Genomic DNA, 13,330 nt, shown 5'->3' on the forward strand with positions numbered 1-13,330 from the left:
GAGGGAGCCTTAACCAAGAGCCGCCGGACCTACACAGTTCCAGCTGGGCCCCGCCGCTTCTGCTGTGTGACCTTGGGTGAGCCCCTTGGCCTCTCTGGGTCTCGGCGTCCTCTTCTGCCAGAGGAGGGCAGGGGTTTGGGGTGGAGGTTCCCCCTCTCCTTCCCCCCACCTCCTCCCTCTTCGCGAGCTTGGTAATCCTGCGCTTCCTACACATTCCCCCGACCCTAGCCTTGCTCCCCTATATTAGGGTATTACACGCAGGCCCGGGGTGGGGGACGTTGATTGTTGGGCGGGGGATCCTTTTCGCCTGCCCCTCCACAAGTGTCCTGGGACAGATCACTGCCGGACAGAGCCCAGAAGTCAGCCTGCTTGCGGCCCTGTGGGTCAGGCAGCCGCAGTGGCCCGAGCTGGCCGAGGAGGACCAGCCCCCAGCCTCTGCAGCCGAGTGGGAGGTTTTTCTGAGAAGGCCTGAATTCTTCCCACGTTATTTTATGACTGTTCATTTTAACTGCCTTTCCCCTTCTATGACTCGCAGTCATAGCCCCGTTTGGACGCTTCTAGGTTGTGGGGTGGAGATACAGGATTATGGGACTCAGGTGACTCTGGCTGTGATCCAGTCCCTAGCCATAAGCATACCCTCGATGTGGTCAGTTTAATATTTACCCCTTCTTAAATTTTCACTCAGATCAAAGGATGCATTGCCACAGTTCACACCCTGACATTTTGATGTCACAGCAGACGCTGAAGCACCTGCAAGCACTTTAACTTTACTCTGGGCTCAGATACCATAGTTGAAAAGGACCCACAAAGGCTGGCCTCAGATTCTTGGTGTGGATGTAAACATTTGTCCTGTAATCATTTGAGAAGTTAGAACAAATGTGATCCATTCTTCTACTAAGGAATTGCAGAGTGGGAAGCAATAGTCCATAGTTCTTTCTCCTAACTGTAGACCTGCTTAGGTGAACTGTAAGTCTAATCAAGTCAGAGTGGAAGAGCTTTGAGATTTAGGCCTGAAATGAGGTGAGGATAAAGAGTCCAGCATCTTAGGAGGTTGTCTTTGTATTCATACAAGTTGCACCCTCTCTCCTCCGAGTCACCCATATCTCCCACTTAGCTACATCTGGAGGCTAGGGACTGGGGACAGTCCTTAGAAGTTCCCTTTTGCATGCTGACATGGTTAGCCAGGCTCTTGGCCTTTCACCTCTAGGTCCAGTGCCAGTTCACCTGGGAACAAAGTAGGGAACATGTTCCTTGGGCTGATTTTGTGTTTTTGTGTATATGGATGTGCTCTGTATGTCCATTGGGACCAGCCACTCCTTGGGCTCAAGGAAAAGATTCTTTTCATCATTACCTGCTGTCTTTGCTGCTGAACTATCACTGTCCCAGCAGGGGGCAAAGCAAGAGTTTTCTAGAGCTCTCTGGTGTCTAGGCATCAGTAGATGTCATGTTTAAAATGGGCAGTAGGTTTCATTTTCTTAGCCAGCTGTCTCCAAGGGAAAATGAAACTACTTAGGTTGTGCTCTGTCCCTCTGGTAGTGTTCTTTTTCCTGAAGAAGCTGAAATTAAAGCTCTTTTAGTTCTAAAGGCTAATATCTGCTACAGAATGGACCGAGACTCTATGCAGAGAGATTCTTGGTTCCTGTTGCCTCTAGAAGAACTTCATCCTATTAGGAAACAAGGAGCTGAGACATAGCTTAAAATTCCAGTGGTTCATGTTCTCAGATTTACATTTTCCTATGGAATACAAGTATCTTGGTGACTGCTTGACTGAGCTATCCATGTTGACATCCAGCCTACCCTGAGGGGTCTGTGGTAAAGCAGCTTAGCTCTTGTTTGATGCCTCTGGGGCTGTACAGCAGATTGGCCTTTATATGAGGTATTATGTGGGTAAGTTCAGGCTTTGAGTTGTCCCTTCTCTTCCTTATAGAGGTGCTAGATTCTTGTTTATACACATCTGAAAGGAAGTGGTCATTCAAACAGCTTCCTTGACTGTAAAATGATGGGATTGAACCTACAGGGCCTCTAGAATCCCTCGCAGTTCCATATCTATGATGCTGTCTGTGATCCTAAGCCAGGGAGACATGAGGAGAGTTATAGTCTTAAGAATCAGGATACATGGATTTGTTTTACTAAGCCAGTCACCATACTAGTGACTTCATCTTACTTCAAGCAAATTATTTAACTGCCTCAAAAAGCAGGCATGAAAGATTTTCAGTCACTCCATAGCAGTAAAATGAATGGGAGCAATCTATAATACATGTATGTGTATACACATACACACATATATACAAACATTTTTATATTATGTGTATATGTGTATACACATAATATAAAAATGTAATGCTCCTGTTCAATTTATTGCTGTCTGGTAACTGAAAGTTTCTCATGCCTGCTTCAGATAGGATGTTGTATATGACATATACCCCTCCCCCAAGAATATATATTTATAAAGAATATTCCCAGACTCCACTTCTGCTTGTTTGTGTAGTAAGACTGGAACTAAAGATAAATGAAAAAACTAAAGGGAACATCAGCGAGGTTTGTGGGAGGGATAGAGCTATGAATCCTGAACCCTCCGTAGCAACAAATTATTTGAGTATACTTACTTTAAAGTTCCAGAATTATGAAAATGATTAGGTTAAAAAAACAGAACACACACTGAAAGTCTTCTCCTTCTCCATATCACCTCAGTCATAGACCCATACATAGGGATAAATCAAGTAATTTTTGATGAATGTTGGGCCAGTTGACTGGCAGTTGCTCAGGTCCATTCCCAGCACTCCGATTGGCTTAAAGCCCAACCCTATTGTGTGTTCTGACCAATCAGAAACTAGTTTATTCATAGAAGGGACCGTTTTTTTTAAAAGTAGATCTGAGTACTGGGCACTTGGGGAGCCAGCTGGTTTTCCTGTTCCTGGACTTTGGTTTGGAGAATAATGGTCAGCTGCCCAGTGGCCCTGTTGCTTGGTGCAGGGTACCTCTGAGCATATTTCTCCTTTGTCCTCCTAATGTTTGGCCCCATTCTCCAGTCCTGAATGATGTGGAAGTTACTTAGAGGTCATTCCAGGTATTCTTTTAAATTATAAGTCTAAATGAAAAGATACAGGTTCAGAGACTACTGACCTGTCTAGTTTTCCACTGAGCATGTCATTTTCTGGATAATATCTTTTCTACCCTAACTAGGTCAAAAGATGTAAAGATGTTTTGGGGTTGTGTTTTTCCCTAGTTCACCACACCATAATGGGGTGTCTGGATGGCTTGCAAGAGCAATGACTCAATGAGGGGTATTTGATTTTGGTGATCTGATTCTAACAGTTCTGGGAGTTAATGTTTATTTCAATCTGGATGTGTTACTCCTGTAATTGGAAGTTTCAGTCTGTCAAAGAGGGTAAAACTGTCCCTCCTAATCCCTAAGGAAGAACATAGGGTTAGATCTGTGAGGAAAACTTGAGAAAGAGAAGAACAGCTCAAACTCTTGGGTCAGTGGATCTGATCTGCCAGTCATCAGCTCCAACAGGTTCTGTTTCTACTGTTTTCTTTCTTTCATGTCTTCCTCTTTCTCAGAAAGCATTGAACTTATCCTGACTTTGGTGAGAGTGAGGCATGAAATGTCAGTCAGTTTTTCTGGCCTATTTGGAAAGCCAGAGGTTCCTAGGAAAATCACTCTGGAGCAGCCTGTTTCTGCCTTCAGTTTGGCACTAGAAACATTTGTGAAATTCACTGAAAGTTTTCCCATGAACACCAGGTAGTATCACAGACCTTTGCCTTCACTCTCTCTTGAGCCTGTGGCTTTCCTCACCCACTCAGAATGTGCTTTTCAAATTAAAAAATGTTAGACTTCTCAGTTGATGTAGTACACCTGTCTGCATACATGGCAGCAGGGCTTTTTCAGAAACTGGGGGAAGGAGCCAACTTGCTTTTATTTAATCTGCTGAGCTATAACTGTTTCAAGCAACTTGCTGTAGGTGCTCCTTCTTTCCACAAACAGTAGGGAGTGCTGCTGCCCAGTGTGATCTCTCCCTACCTCCTCTTGTCTGCAGCATTGGTTCTTTTTCTTATGAGTGCTACTGAAACATCAGTCACTTGATTAGTTTAGTTAGAGGGTCATCTTTCTCAATGAACACTTAATACTTTCCAACACACCCTTTCTTATTTTAAGTGACTAATGTCAAAACACTAGGATAGTTTTCCTTTCCTGTTCCTTTCTCCATCTCCTTAACCTATCCAGCCTGGAGTTTTTGTATTATTTTACACACACACACACACACACACACACACACACACACACACACATATATATATATATATATATATCTCAGACATCCTAAAAGGCCTAAATAATTTAGAATCTCCAATGACTCTTAGTACCTCCAGGTTTACTGGTGTGACTCTCCTGGATTTATGAAAGACCAAGAAGTTGTGACAGAGATATGACTTAATAATGGTAAGATGTAAATCATTGACAAGCTTTAGAGTAGAACCTGGATTTCTAGTCTCTGCTCCACCCTCTTATGAGGCATAGAAGCAGTAGAACCTGGAACAGCAACTTCCCTACTGAGCCTTTGGGGACAGAAGACTTGGGTTATGGAATAGAAAGTTTTACTTTGATGTAATCATCTTAAGATCCTGTCATTTTGAAAGGTGTGAGTTTTCTTAATCCATAGAAGTAACATAGTAAATATGACTGAAAAAAGGAATATTTGAGAATTATAAAATGATAGGGCTCTTTGGAAGCGCTGTTTCTAAGAATTAGGAGTATATCAAGTACCCCTGCCACCACTATTGTCATCTTTGTTGTTATTGTCTTTCCCTTATTTGATCCTGTCCTTATTAAAAGACATTCACTGGTAGAGGAAAGATGCATTTTACTCACCTCCTTGCTGCTGTTCTAATATGTCCTGGAGGAAGACAAAAACCCCTCAAAACACTACGCTCTCCCACTTAGGGCAATTGCTTTTTTCAACCAAGCTTTTTTTCCACTTAGCTTCTCAAGCGGCAGTGAGGGCGATATCTCAGTGATAAGATGCAAAGTGACCTCATTCAGGCCTCTACAGCTGTTCTAAGGAATGATTACTAATGATATCAGAAGAGGTGAACATTTTAATATATTAAAACCAATGCCGTGCAATAAAGAAAGTGTTGTCTTTTTTCTAAACACCCAAAAGAAAAAGCATATCATGGTTCCAAAAAAGAAACTGAAATTGCCATATTATTTTTAAGGCATCAGAGTAGAATAAATCTTAAGTTGGAAAAGCACAAATAATGCAGATTTCTTTAGTAGCCTACAAAAAGTACAGTGCTTATGAGTTTGGATTCTGATTGTTCTGTTTATTAGCTTTGAACTTGCGCTACACATCGACCTCTCTGAGCCTCAGATTCCCATCTCCAAAATGGACATTATGATAGTAATCATTTATTGCATTGAGCTAAGCACTTGGGACATAAAAAGAGGCAAAAGACAGTCCCTCACCTTAAGGAGCTCACAGTCTGACAACAATGGGGGAGCAAACAAATATGTATAAGCAAGATATATATGTGCAGCAGTGTCAGGAACCCCACCGAATAAAGAATCATGCATTAATGGTAACCGATCAAAATTGCCAGATACCATTTTAAATGGTAATAGATAGGTTTAGTTGACCTGTGGCAAAGAATTATTTGAAATATTTTAACCTGGAAGTATTTGGGAAGAAAATGAAATATTTTGTAGAGGTAACTTGGGGTATATTGTAATGGGAATCAAGGATTCTTTCGTGTTTTTAATCTACCTCTGCCGTAAATGTACAAATTGGCTAATGATATAAACCCTAGTTTGATTTCAATATTTAATGCTGACTTAGTTTGGAGGTTTGTAGGGACTTGGGGGAGGGACAAGAAAGGTGTTCAGACTTTTCTGGCTATTTTCCCCACAATTCAACAGCAGCTCTCTAAATGTGTAATTCTTTAATAAGGCAATGGCTGACCCTGACCCTCCAAGTGTATATTCTGGTGCAGACAGCTGAAGTTGTAAGGGCTGAAACACCAACTTGTTGCCTTTCTAGGCGTTTCCAGGTAGTTTATCTCTGGCTTGAGGTCTGTAGATGGACTATTTTTACAATTGACTCAGGTTAGTTAATAAGATGTAGGATAGTTCTCCAATTTCCCTTTTAGTACATAATAAACTCCATTTCTAACCAGTGTTAGTGATGTCTCTTCACTTTCCTAGTTTTTGTGGCTCCTGGGGCAGTGATTGGCTAAGCCAGCATAGCAGTGCATTGGATTGGAATGTTTGCTCCCTTATCTCTGTTCAAAACCTCTTCACAAAGAAATGAAAAATGTTAAAACTGGTCATCTAGGCTTCAGAAGCCAAGGTATGGTCAAAGATTCCTTTATTTCAGGCCTACTATAAGCATCATTCATGAAGTCCTCATATTTGGAGTCAGGAAAAAAGGAACATAAAAATAGTGGGATGCATAAATATACAGGAAAAAATAAACTTGTGTATCCTAACTTGACTCTAGCTGAGCTCTCATTATCTTGTTACCTCATACTAGATGACCAAACATTGCCAAGGAAATAACCTCTGGGCTTTTGGTCCAGGGAGTTGCAGCTTCTCTTGAGATTCTGCACATCAATGAGGCTTTGATTTTAAGGAGAGGGCTTTCAGCAACCATAGTTAGTGGAGGGAAAACCCCATTTAATAATCATTTTTAAAGTTTAAAATAAGGTGTCTTAGCATAACTCCATAGTTGTGTATGTGTGTGTTTTCTAAGAGTACTCAGTATTTGTTCATATTCACAGAGGAAAATAGCAATATATGTGTACATTCATTTTCTCTCTCTTCCCCCCTCCCCTTTTCCACCCCTCCTCCCCCTTACCCCCACTCCCAGGAAGAGTTGTAACAGCCACAAAGTAAACGTGGGATAAATTGTAGCAGTCACAATGTAGCTAACAAAACCTCCTAGTGCAGATGTTGAACCGTAAGACTTGATATGATACTGATTCCCTTGTCAGCTTTTGTGTAAATATTAGCAATAGGTGAATGATTCTTAAAATGGGAGAGGAAACTTGGCGGTGTAATTAGAAAATACTGTATTTTAACCACATGAAATAAAATAGTGTGTTCCTAACAAGTTGATTTCCTGGCTGGATAGATAATTTATATAAAATATAGTAATTCATATGATGGTACTTGAATGAACTTGGGACAAGTCACTTAACCCATCTGGGGCTCAGCTCCCTCCTCAGTAAAACAAAAGAATTGGACTAGTTAATCTCAAAGGCATCTTCTGATTTTGATCCCACAGTCTTATGAAATAACACTCAAGGTGAGGCATGGATTCTTTTAAAAAAAACCCAAGCCAAAAGATTGTTAAATTAATGCCTTTGGTCTTTACACTGTAGTCATTTTCTATCTTACCCCCTCCAGATTTAATCCTTCCTTATAACCAAAAAAAACCAAACCGGTTAGGCAAAAACATTTGATAGATCACACCAGACATTGTATAAAATATTCTGCCTTGATAGTCCTGTACCTCTGCCATGGATGAAGAGCTATGCATCATTATCTTTTCAAACCACTAATTTTTCTTTTAGTTGTCTATTCATTTACATTGTGGTCATTACTTGTTTTTCTCTTGGTTCTGCTAATTTCATTGTATCAGTTCATACAAGTCTTTTCCATATTTCTGTGAATTCCTCATTTGTAACAACATTCTGTTTTATTCATTGTGTATAGCATAAGAGATAAATGACCATTTTTTTCATCCATTTCCCAGTTGATGGGCATTTACTTTGTTTCCAATTCTTTATTGTCACAGAGTGGTTCTGTGAATATTTTCATGTGTATTAGACCTTTATTTCTGTCCTTGACTTCCAGTAGTAGAAATGCTAGGTCAGAAGACATGAGCAGTTTTGTTATTTTCTTTAAAAATTCCATATTGAAATACAGAACTGTGAGGTCACTTTAGAGTTCTACCAACAGTTCATCCATCAGTGTGCCTTTAAATTCTCAGTTTTGGCAACTTTGTTAATGTGCATGGCACAAGGTGAAACCTCAGAGTTGTTTTAATTTTTAATTTCTCTTATAGATGGTGATTTGGAGAATATTTTCATGTGGTCATTTATAGTCATTTTAAACATGCAGGTATCCTTTGATTACTATTAGGGAATAGCTCTTGAGGTTATACATTTGTGTCAAAGCCCTATAATTTAGTTTTGGTTATCAGATTTGTAAGGATATTTAATGCAAATATCTTTACCCACTATGCCCTTTCTCTCCTAATTGGGTCTTCATTTATTTTACTCATACAAAAGTTTTTTGTTTTTATTTTATGTAGTTTAAATTGTGGAGTATGATCTTTTGATCTTCCTTGTTTAAGAGGTAAGTCAGGCCCCAAAAGAACTCTAATGGTGCCTGCCAATGTCTCCCAGTTGCCAACCTATTGATTGATCTTCTTAGTCACAAACAGCAAAGAGGACAGCAGCTGTGAATTAAATTATTCACTGTTAGTTATTAGTTTGGGAGCTGGAGGTAGATTTATTCTCGGCCTACTTAGGTGACTTAATTTTGAAACTGTCTCTCTCCAATGTTAATCCAGGAATGAGCACCAAAACCTTGTTTCGTTTTCCACCTGAAGAAATTTTATGTGATTGGTGAAGATGCTTTCTTTCAGATGTAGGGTCCCATGGAGCACAGAACTGGAAATCAGGAGATCTGGGTTGTAGTCCTAGCTCTGTCACTACCTAGATAAAAGTGAACTACTCTGATAACCAAAGGAAATAAGAGATGTGAAACTACTCTCAGGTTGGAAATAAAGTCAAGTGTGAACATATAGTCAAGAGTAATCAATTTTAGCTGTTTTTCTTTGTTGGAAGGTTGAAGTGTTTCTAAAAATGACTGTGATGTAAAAACAGAAGATGTTAATAAAGTTTTTAAAAATAGAGTGGTTGCAAAAATTAAAACCACTATGAATTGGTCTGATCATTCTAGGACATCAGTTTGGAACTCTGCCTCCAAAAACACTAAGCTATGACTACCCTTTGACCCAGGGATATCACTATTAGGCTTATGCCCCAAAGAAATCAAAGAAGGAGGAAAAGACTTATAGAAGTACTTTTTTGTTGTAACAAAGAGCTAGAAACAAAGAGAGTGTTCATTGATTGGGGAATGACTGAACAAATGGTGATAGACAATGTTAATGGAATATTATCATGCCATAAGAAATGGCAATGGACATAGTTTCAGAGAAACTTGGAAAGGCTCGTATGAACTGATGCTGAGTGAAGTGAGCAGAATGATCAGAACAGTTTATACAGTTAACACTGTAAAGAAAAACAACCTTTAAAGACTTAAGAACATTGATCAATGCAGTGACCATCAGCAGCTCTAAAGGACTGTTGAGGAAGGGTGCTTGCCCATCTCCTGACAGAAGGGTGTTGGACTCAGTTTACAAAATTAGAGGCACATATTTTGGGGCACAGCAAATGTATGGACTTGTTTTGCTTGAGTATGCTTATTTGTCATAAGGATTGTTTTTCATTTTTATTCAGGGAGGAGGGTTATTCAGGGTAGAAAAAGTTGCTAACAATAGAGTTGCCAAAAAAGGGTCATTGAAACATCTTCAAATGCACAGAAGAGAACAGAAGGAAGTGCAAGAGGAAACCCAGATGAGGATAGCTTTGAAAATAACATCATGAATTTGTTCTTATTTTTTAAAAGATCAAGATGTAATAGACCATTTTCACAGTCCATACTCTTTCTGTTCTGTGTGGTATATAAAAATGTTGTTTTATTTTGGTGTCCACTGAATTCAGAATGAAAAAAAAATTAAAAAATATTTGGCTTCAATGGATTTGATCTTTGGGTAGTTCCCAGTGTGGTATCATACAGATGGATCTTGTTGCTGCTGCCATGCTGGGCTCCTTTCTTATGATGCTGGGTCAGGCTGAAGCTGAATGTTTATTTGGTGGGTAAATTAAAAATGAAAGGCAGACTATTTGGGGAACAACATGGAGGCAAAAAGAGTAATCATAATAACCACTTGGTGTAAAAGTACCAAGTGCCTGTTGTTTGGGCAGCTGTTGATCAACAAGGTTTCGGTGAGAACAATTCTTTTTCACGAGGCAGTTGTGTGGGAATGGCTAATTATGGCCCAACTGTTGAGAGTGGGGTTAAAACCATGTTAACTGGTCACAACAGAATTCCTCTTGTTCTTTCTGTTGTGGGCTGACTCCACATTACTCGCTTTGTTCTAGAATGGAATCTACTCACCATTTACTAAAATGACATGCATTTCCCGGGGGAGGGAAGACCAGTTCATTAGAGAAAGGACCTTAATAATATCGAGCATTTCTGACATACATGCTGCTAATTTTGTCATGGAGACATTATCTAACTAAGAATGAGGCTTTTGCCTTCTTTACCCAAGTCTCTTTTTTATGGAAACGTTATCTGGTTCAGCCACTCTCAAACTTTGGACAAATTGAATTTTTCTGGGCTTTATAAAATAAGGATAGTACTTATACTGTGTACCTCACAGGGTTGTTGTGAAGATCAAATGAGATAATGGGTGAGAATACCAGGTGTGGAGCTATAATTGTCATTTGTGTTCTAGATTTGATTATTTCTCCACCCTGCCTCACTCATAGTAATCTGTATTCTGTTCTGTTACATTGGATATAGTGGTATTGTGGGGCAGGTAGGTGGCGCAGTGAGTAGAGCACTGACCCTGGAGTCAGGAGGACCTGAGTTCAAATGCGGCCTCAGACACCGGACACAAGTACTAGCTGTGTGACCTTGGGCAAGTCACTTAATCGCAGTTGCCCTGCCAAAAAGAAAAAAAAAGATATAATGGTATCTTGCGATGTAGGAAGTTTACCCTTCTCCAGAACCTTTTGAGTCTTATCCCAAAAAAGCCCATGCTAGCTAGACTCAGCAGTTGCTGTGGGAATACTTCTCAGAAGAGCAGAAATAACCCTGTAATCAGCTCTTGGGGTTGCCTCAGAGTGTATGTGTGCAGGCACCTTGCTTCTTTGAGTTCTGTTCCTGTTGATTAGGTGGTCTTTGGTTTCTTCTAAGAGAGACACATTCTCAGCCAAATGAATGACAGTTCAAAGCCTCTTCTCTCCCATTTCTATACTTGCTCTTCTGACAACACACAAATACCTGCTTTGGAATTTGTTCCCTATCAAAGTGTGTTATTGGCTCTGCTTCTGAAATCGTTTGCCCAGCCCTTTTCCCCAAAACCTTGTAGCTCCTTTTGAAACTGAAACCTTAGCTAATACAGTCGATAGCCATAGTAGGGAACTTCACTCATTTGAGTATTGTGATATTGGGCACAATATCACCCACTGGAGGAAGATTTATACATGGAATAGTTCAGACTTTCCTTTTCTATCACTTTTTTCATGTTAGGACCCTTGCCAGCCAGAGTAAAGATGAGTGGCTTGCCAGCTGATGCTTCCCCAAAAAACACCTTTCAGCCACAATTAATTTCTCCCTTTTGATCTTTGATCTTTCATAGTACTTAGTATTTCTGTTTAACATATGCAAGTAAGCATTTACTCTAGTTTCTACAGAAAATTACAAGCTAGCATATAAACTCTACACAGAAGACCTGAACATAGACCTCTCCTACTTCCTGCCCACCCACAAAAACAAATGCATAATCTATTGTAATTAGGTAGTTAATTCCAAGGTAAACCTATGGGATTGTGGAGATACTGTAGTAACTCAGGGTCCTTTGAAGGGATTGTTGGAACCGCTTAGTATGAAAAAGGGATGGTTTGAGTGGATAAGGCTTTTGTGTGCTTAATTCACCGATTAAACTAAACACTTTAAAGGGCCAGAGCGTCTTAGCTTTGTATATGACCCTTCCGCCTTGTCCACACACGCATGTGCGCATGCATACTCACACATAGTAGGTGTTTAATAACTGTTCCACTGTTTCCCCACCTGCATTTGCACTTTTACTGATAAATATACAACCCAGTTTTGTACTATGTTTGGTCAATCCCTTAATAGTTTTCTGTCTACCACTGACCTTCAACAAAGGAGTGAAATTTTAAAAAGGAATTTACTAACATTCCACAAATCTTTCCTTCCTTTTCACACCAGAAAATCTGTAGGCCTAAAGTTGGATTGGGGAATCAACTAATTGATTTTTTTAAGCATTTTGAAGAGAAAGCAGTTGTGACCCATTGGGAGCAGGCAGGCATAAACGCCAACATTCTCTTGCTATAAAGGAATTTCTAAATATGTCTAATCCAAAGGAAGATGATTTTGGGAAAATGCTGAATGCTGAAGCCCTCCAGCATTGAGGTGGGGGGACTACTTAATTTAGTTTGAATGTAGCCTAATTACAGAAAATAATGCCCAAGTACATTATAGCCTCTCAGTAGAAATTCCGTCAGGTCTTGTACCAATTTTTGACTCTGGTTACCTGGGGTACTATATTATTACCTCCCTTTTGGCTCACAAAGGTCATATACTTGGTATGGTTCTTATTCTCTGTCTTTTTTTCTCTCTTCTCTTTCCATTTCAGGGAAGCAGAATCTTTCAAAGAACAAGGAAATGCATACTATGCCAAGAAAGACTACAATGAAGCTTATAACTATTATACAAAAGCCATAGGTGAGAAAGACTGCTTAGTTCCTACATCCCAAAATGGGGGGAAATATTTAGCCAAAATAATGGTTAAAAAAATACCTCTGCCATGTAGCTGTGATATTTGCTTTGTGCATTGATCATGGTAGTTTGTGAGATCTTTGTAGTTGAGACTCCAAAAGAGGTCAGTACCCAGGCAGATGGTTCCTTTGTCTTGGAAAATGACAGGCAACTTAACAAGTCACTGTTATTGGGAAAGGATGGGGATGTGGATGTGGATGAAGAGTAGTTTGAAAAATGTCAGTTAATTTCTAATCTTGGAAAATACTTTTTGTGAATATAGTCAACTTAGTTATTTATGTGTAGGCTATTACCAGCAAATTTTCAGTCTCTTATTGGCACTTCTTTCTTATTCAATATGTTGCTGAGACTCCTTCTCTCAGTGCCACTTGATGTGTACTCAATGAATACAAATTCATTTTAATGTTTATTTAAGCAGTATATAATTATGAGGGTAAATTCCCCCAGCCCTTAAAAAAATTTATGTGCTCATGTCCAGCATCAAGACTTGCATTACACACCTTATTTTTTGCACTGGTTGTGATTCTTGGCCACTAACATGAATGGTCAAAAGATTTTATCTGCTCTTTTGGTTATACAGGAAGCAAAAAACAGTACTAAGTGGGGGAGCCCTCTGAGCTTCAGAAACAATGATGCATGATATATTTTGTTTTGTATTCCATC

The 13,330-nt window shown here is 39.7% G+C and overlaps 1 protein-coding gene across 1 annotated transcript in view; it reads left to right on the forward strand.

Moving 5' to 3' along the window:
* The window catches only part of DNAJC7 (DnaJ heat shock protein family (Hsp40) member C7), a 29,592-nt gene that overhangs the window by 664 nt on the left and 15,598 nt on the right, over nt 1–13,330 (forward strand). Inside the window, exon 2 of the mRNA XM_036757102.1 lies at nt 12,525–12,613. Coding sequence (XP_036612997.1) covers nt 12,525–12,613 — 89 coding nt within the window. The remainder of the gene's footprint in view (nt 1–12,524; nt 12,614–13,330) is intronic.

Source organism: Trichosurus vulpecula, chromosome 4 (assembly GCF_011100635.1).
Source record: "Trichosurus vulpecula isolate mTriVul1 chromosome 4, mTriVul1.pri, whole genome shotgun sequence".
In the NCBI taxonomy this organism is placed as follows: Eukaryota; Metazoa; Chordata; class Mammalia; order Diprotodontia; family Phalangeridae; genus Trichosurus; species Trichosurus vulpecula.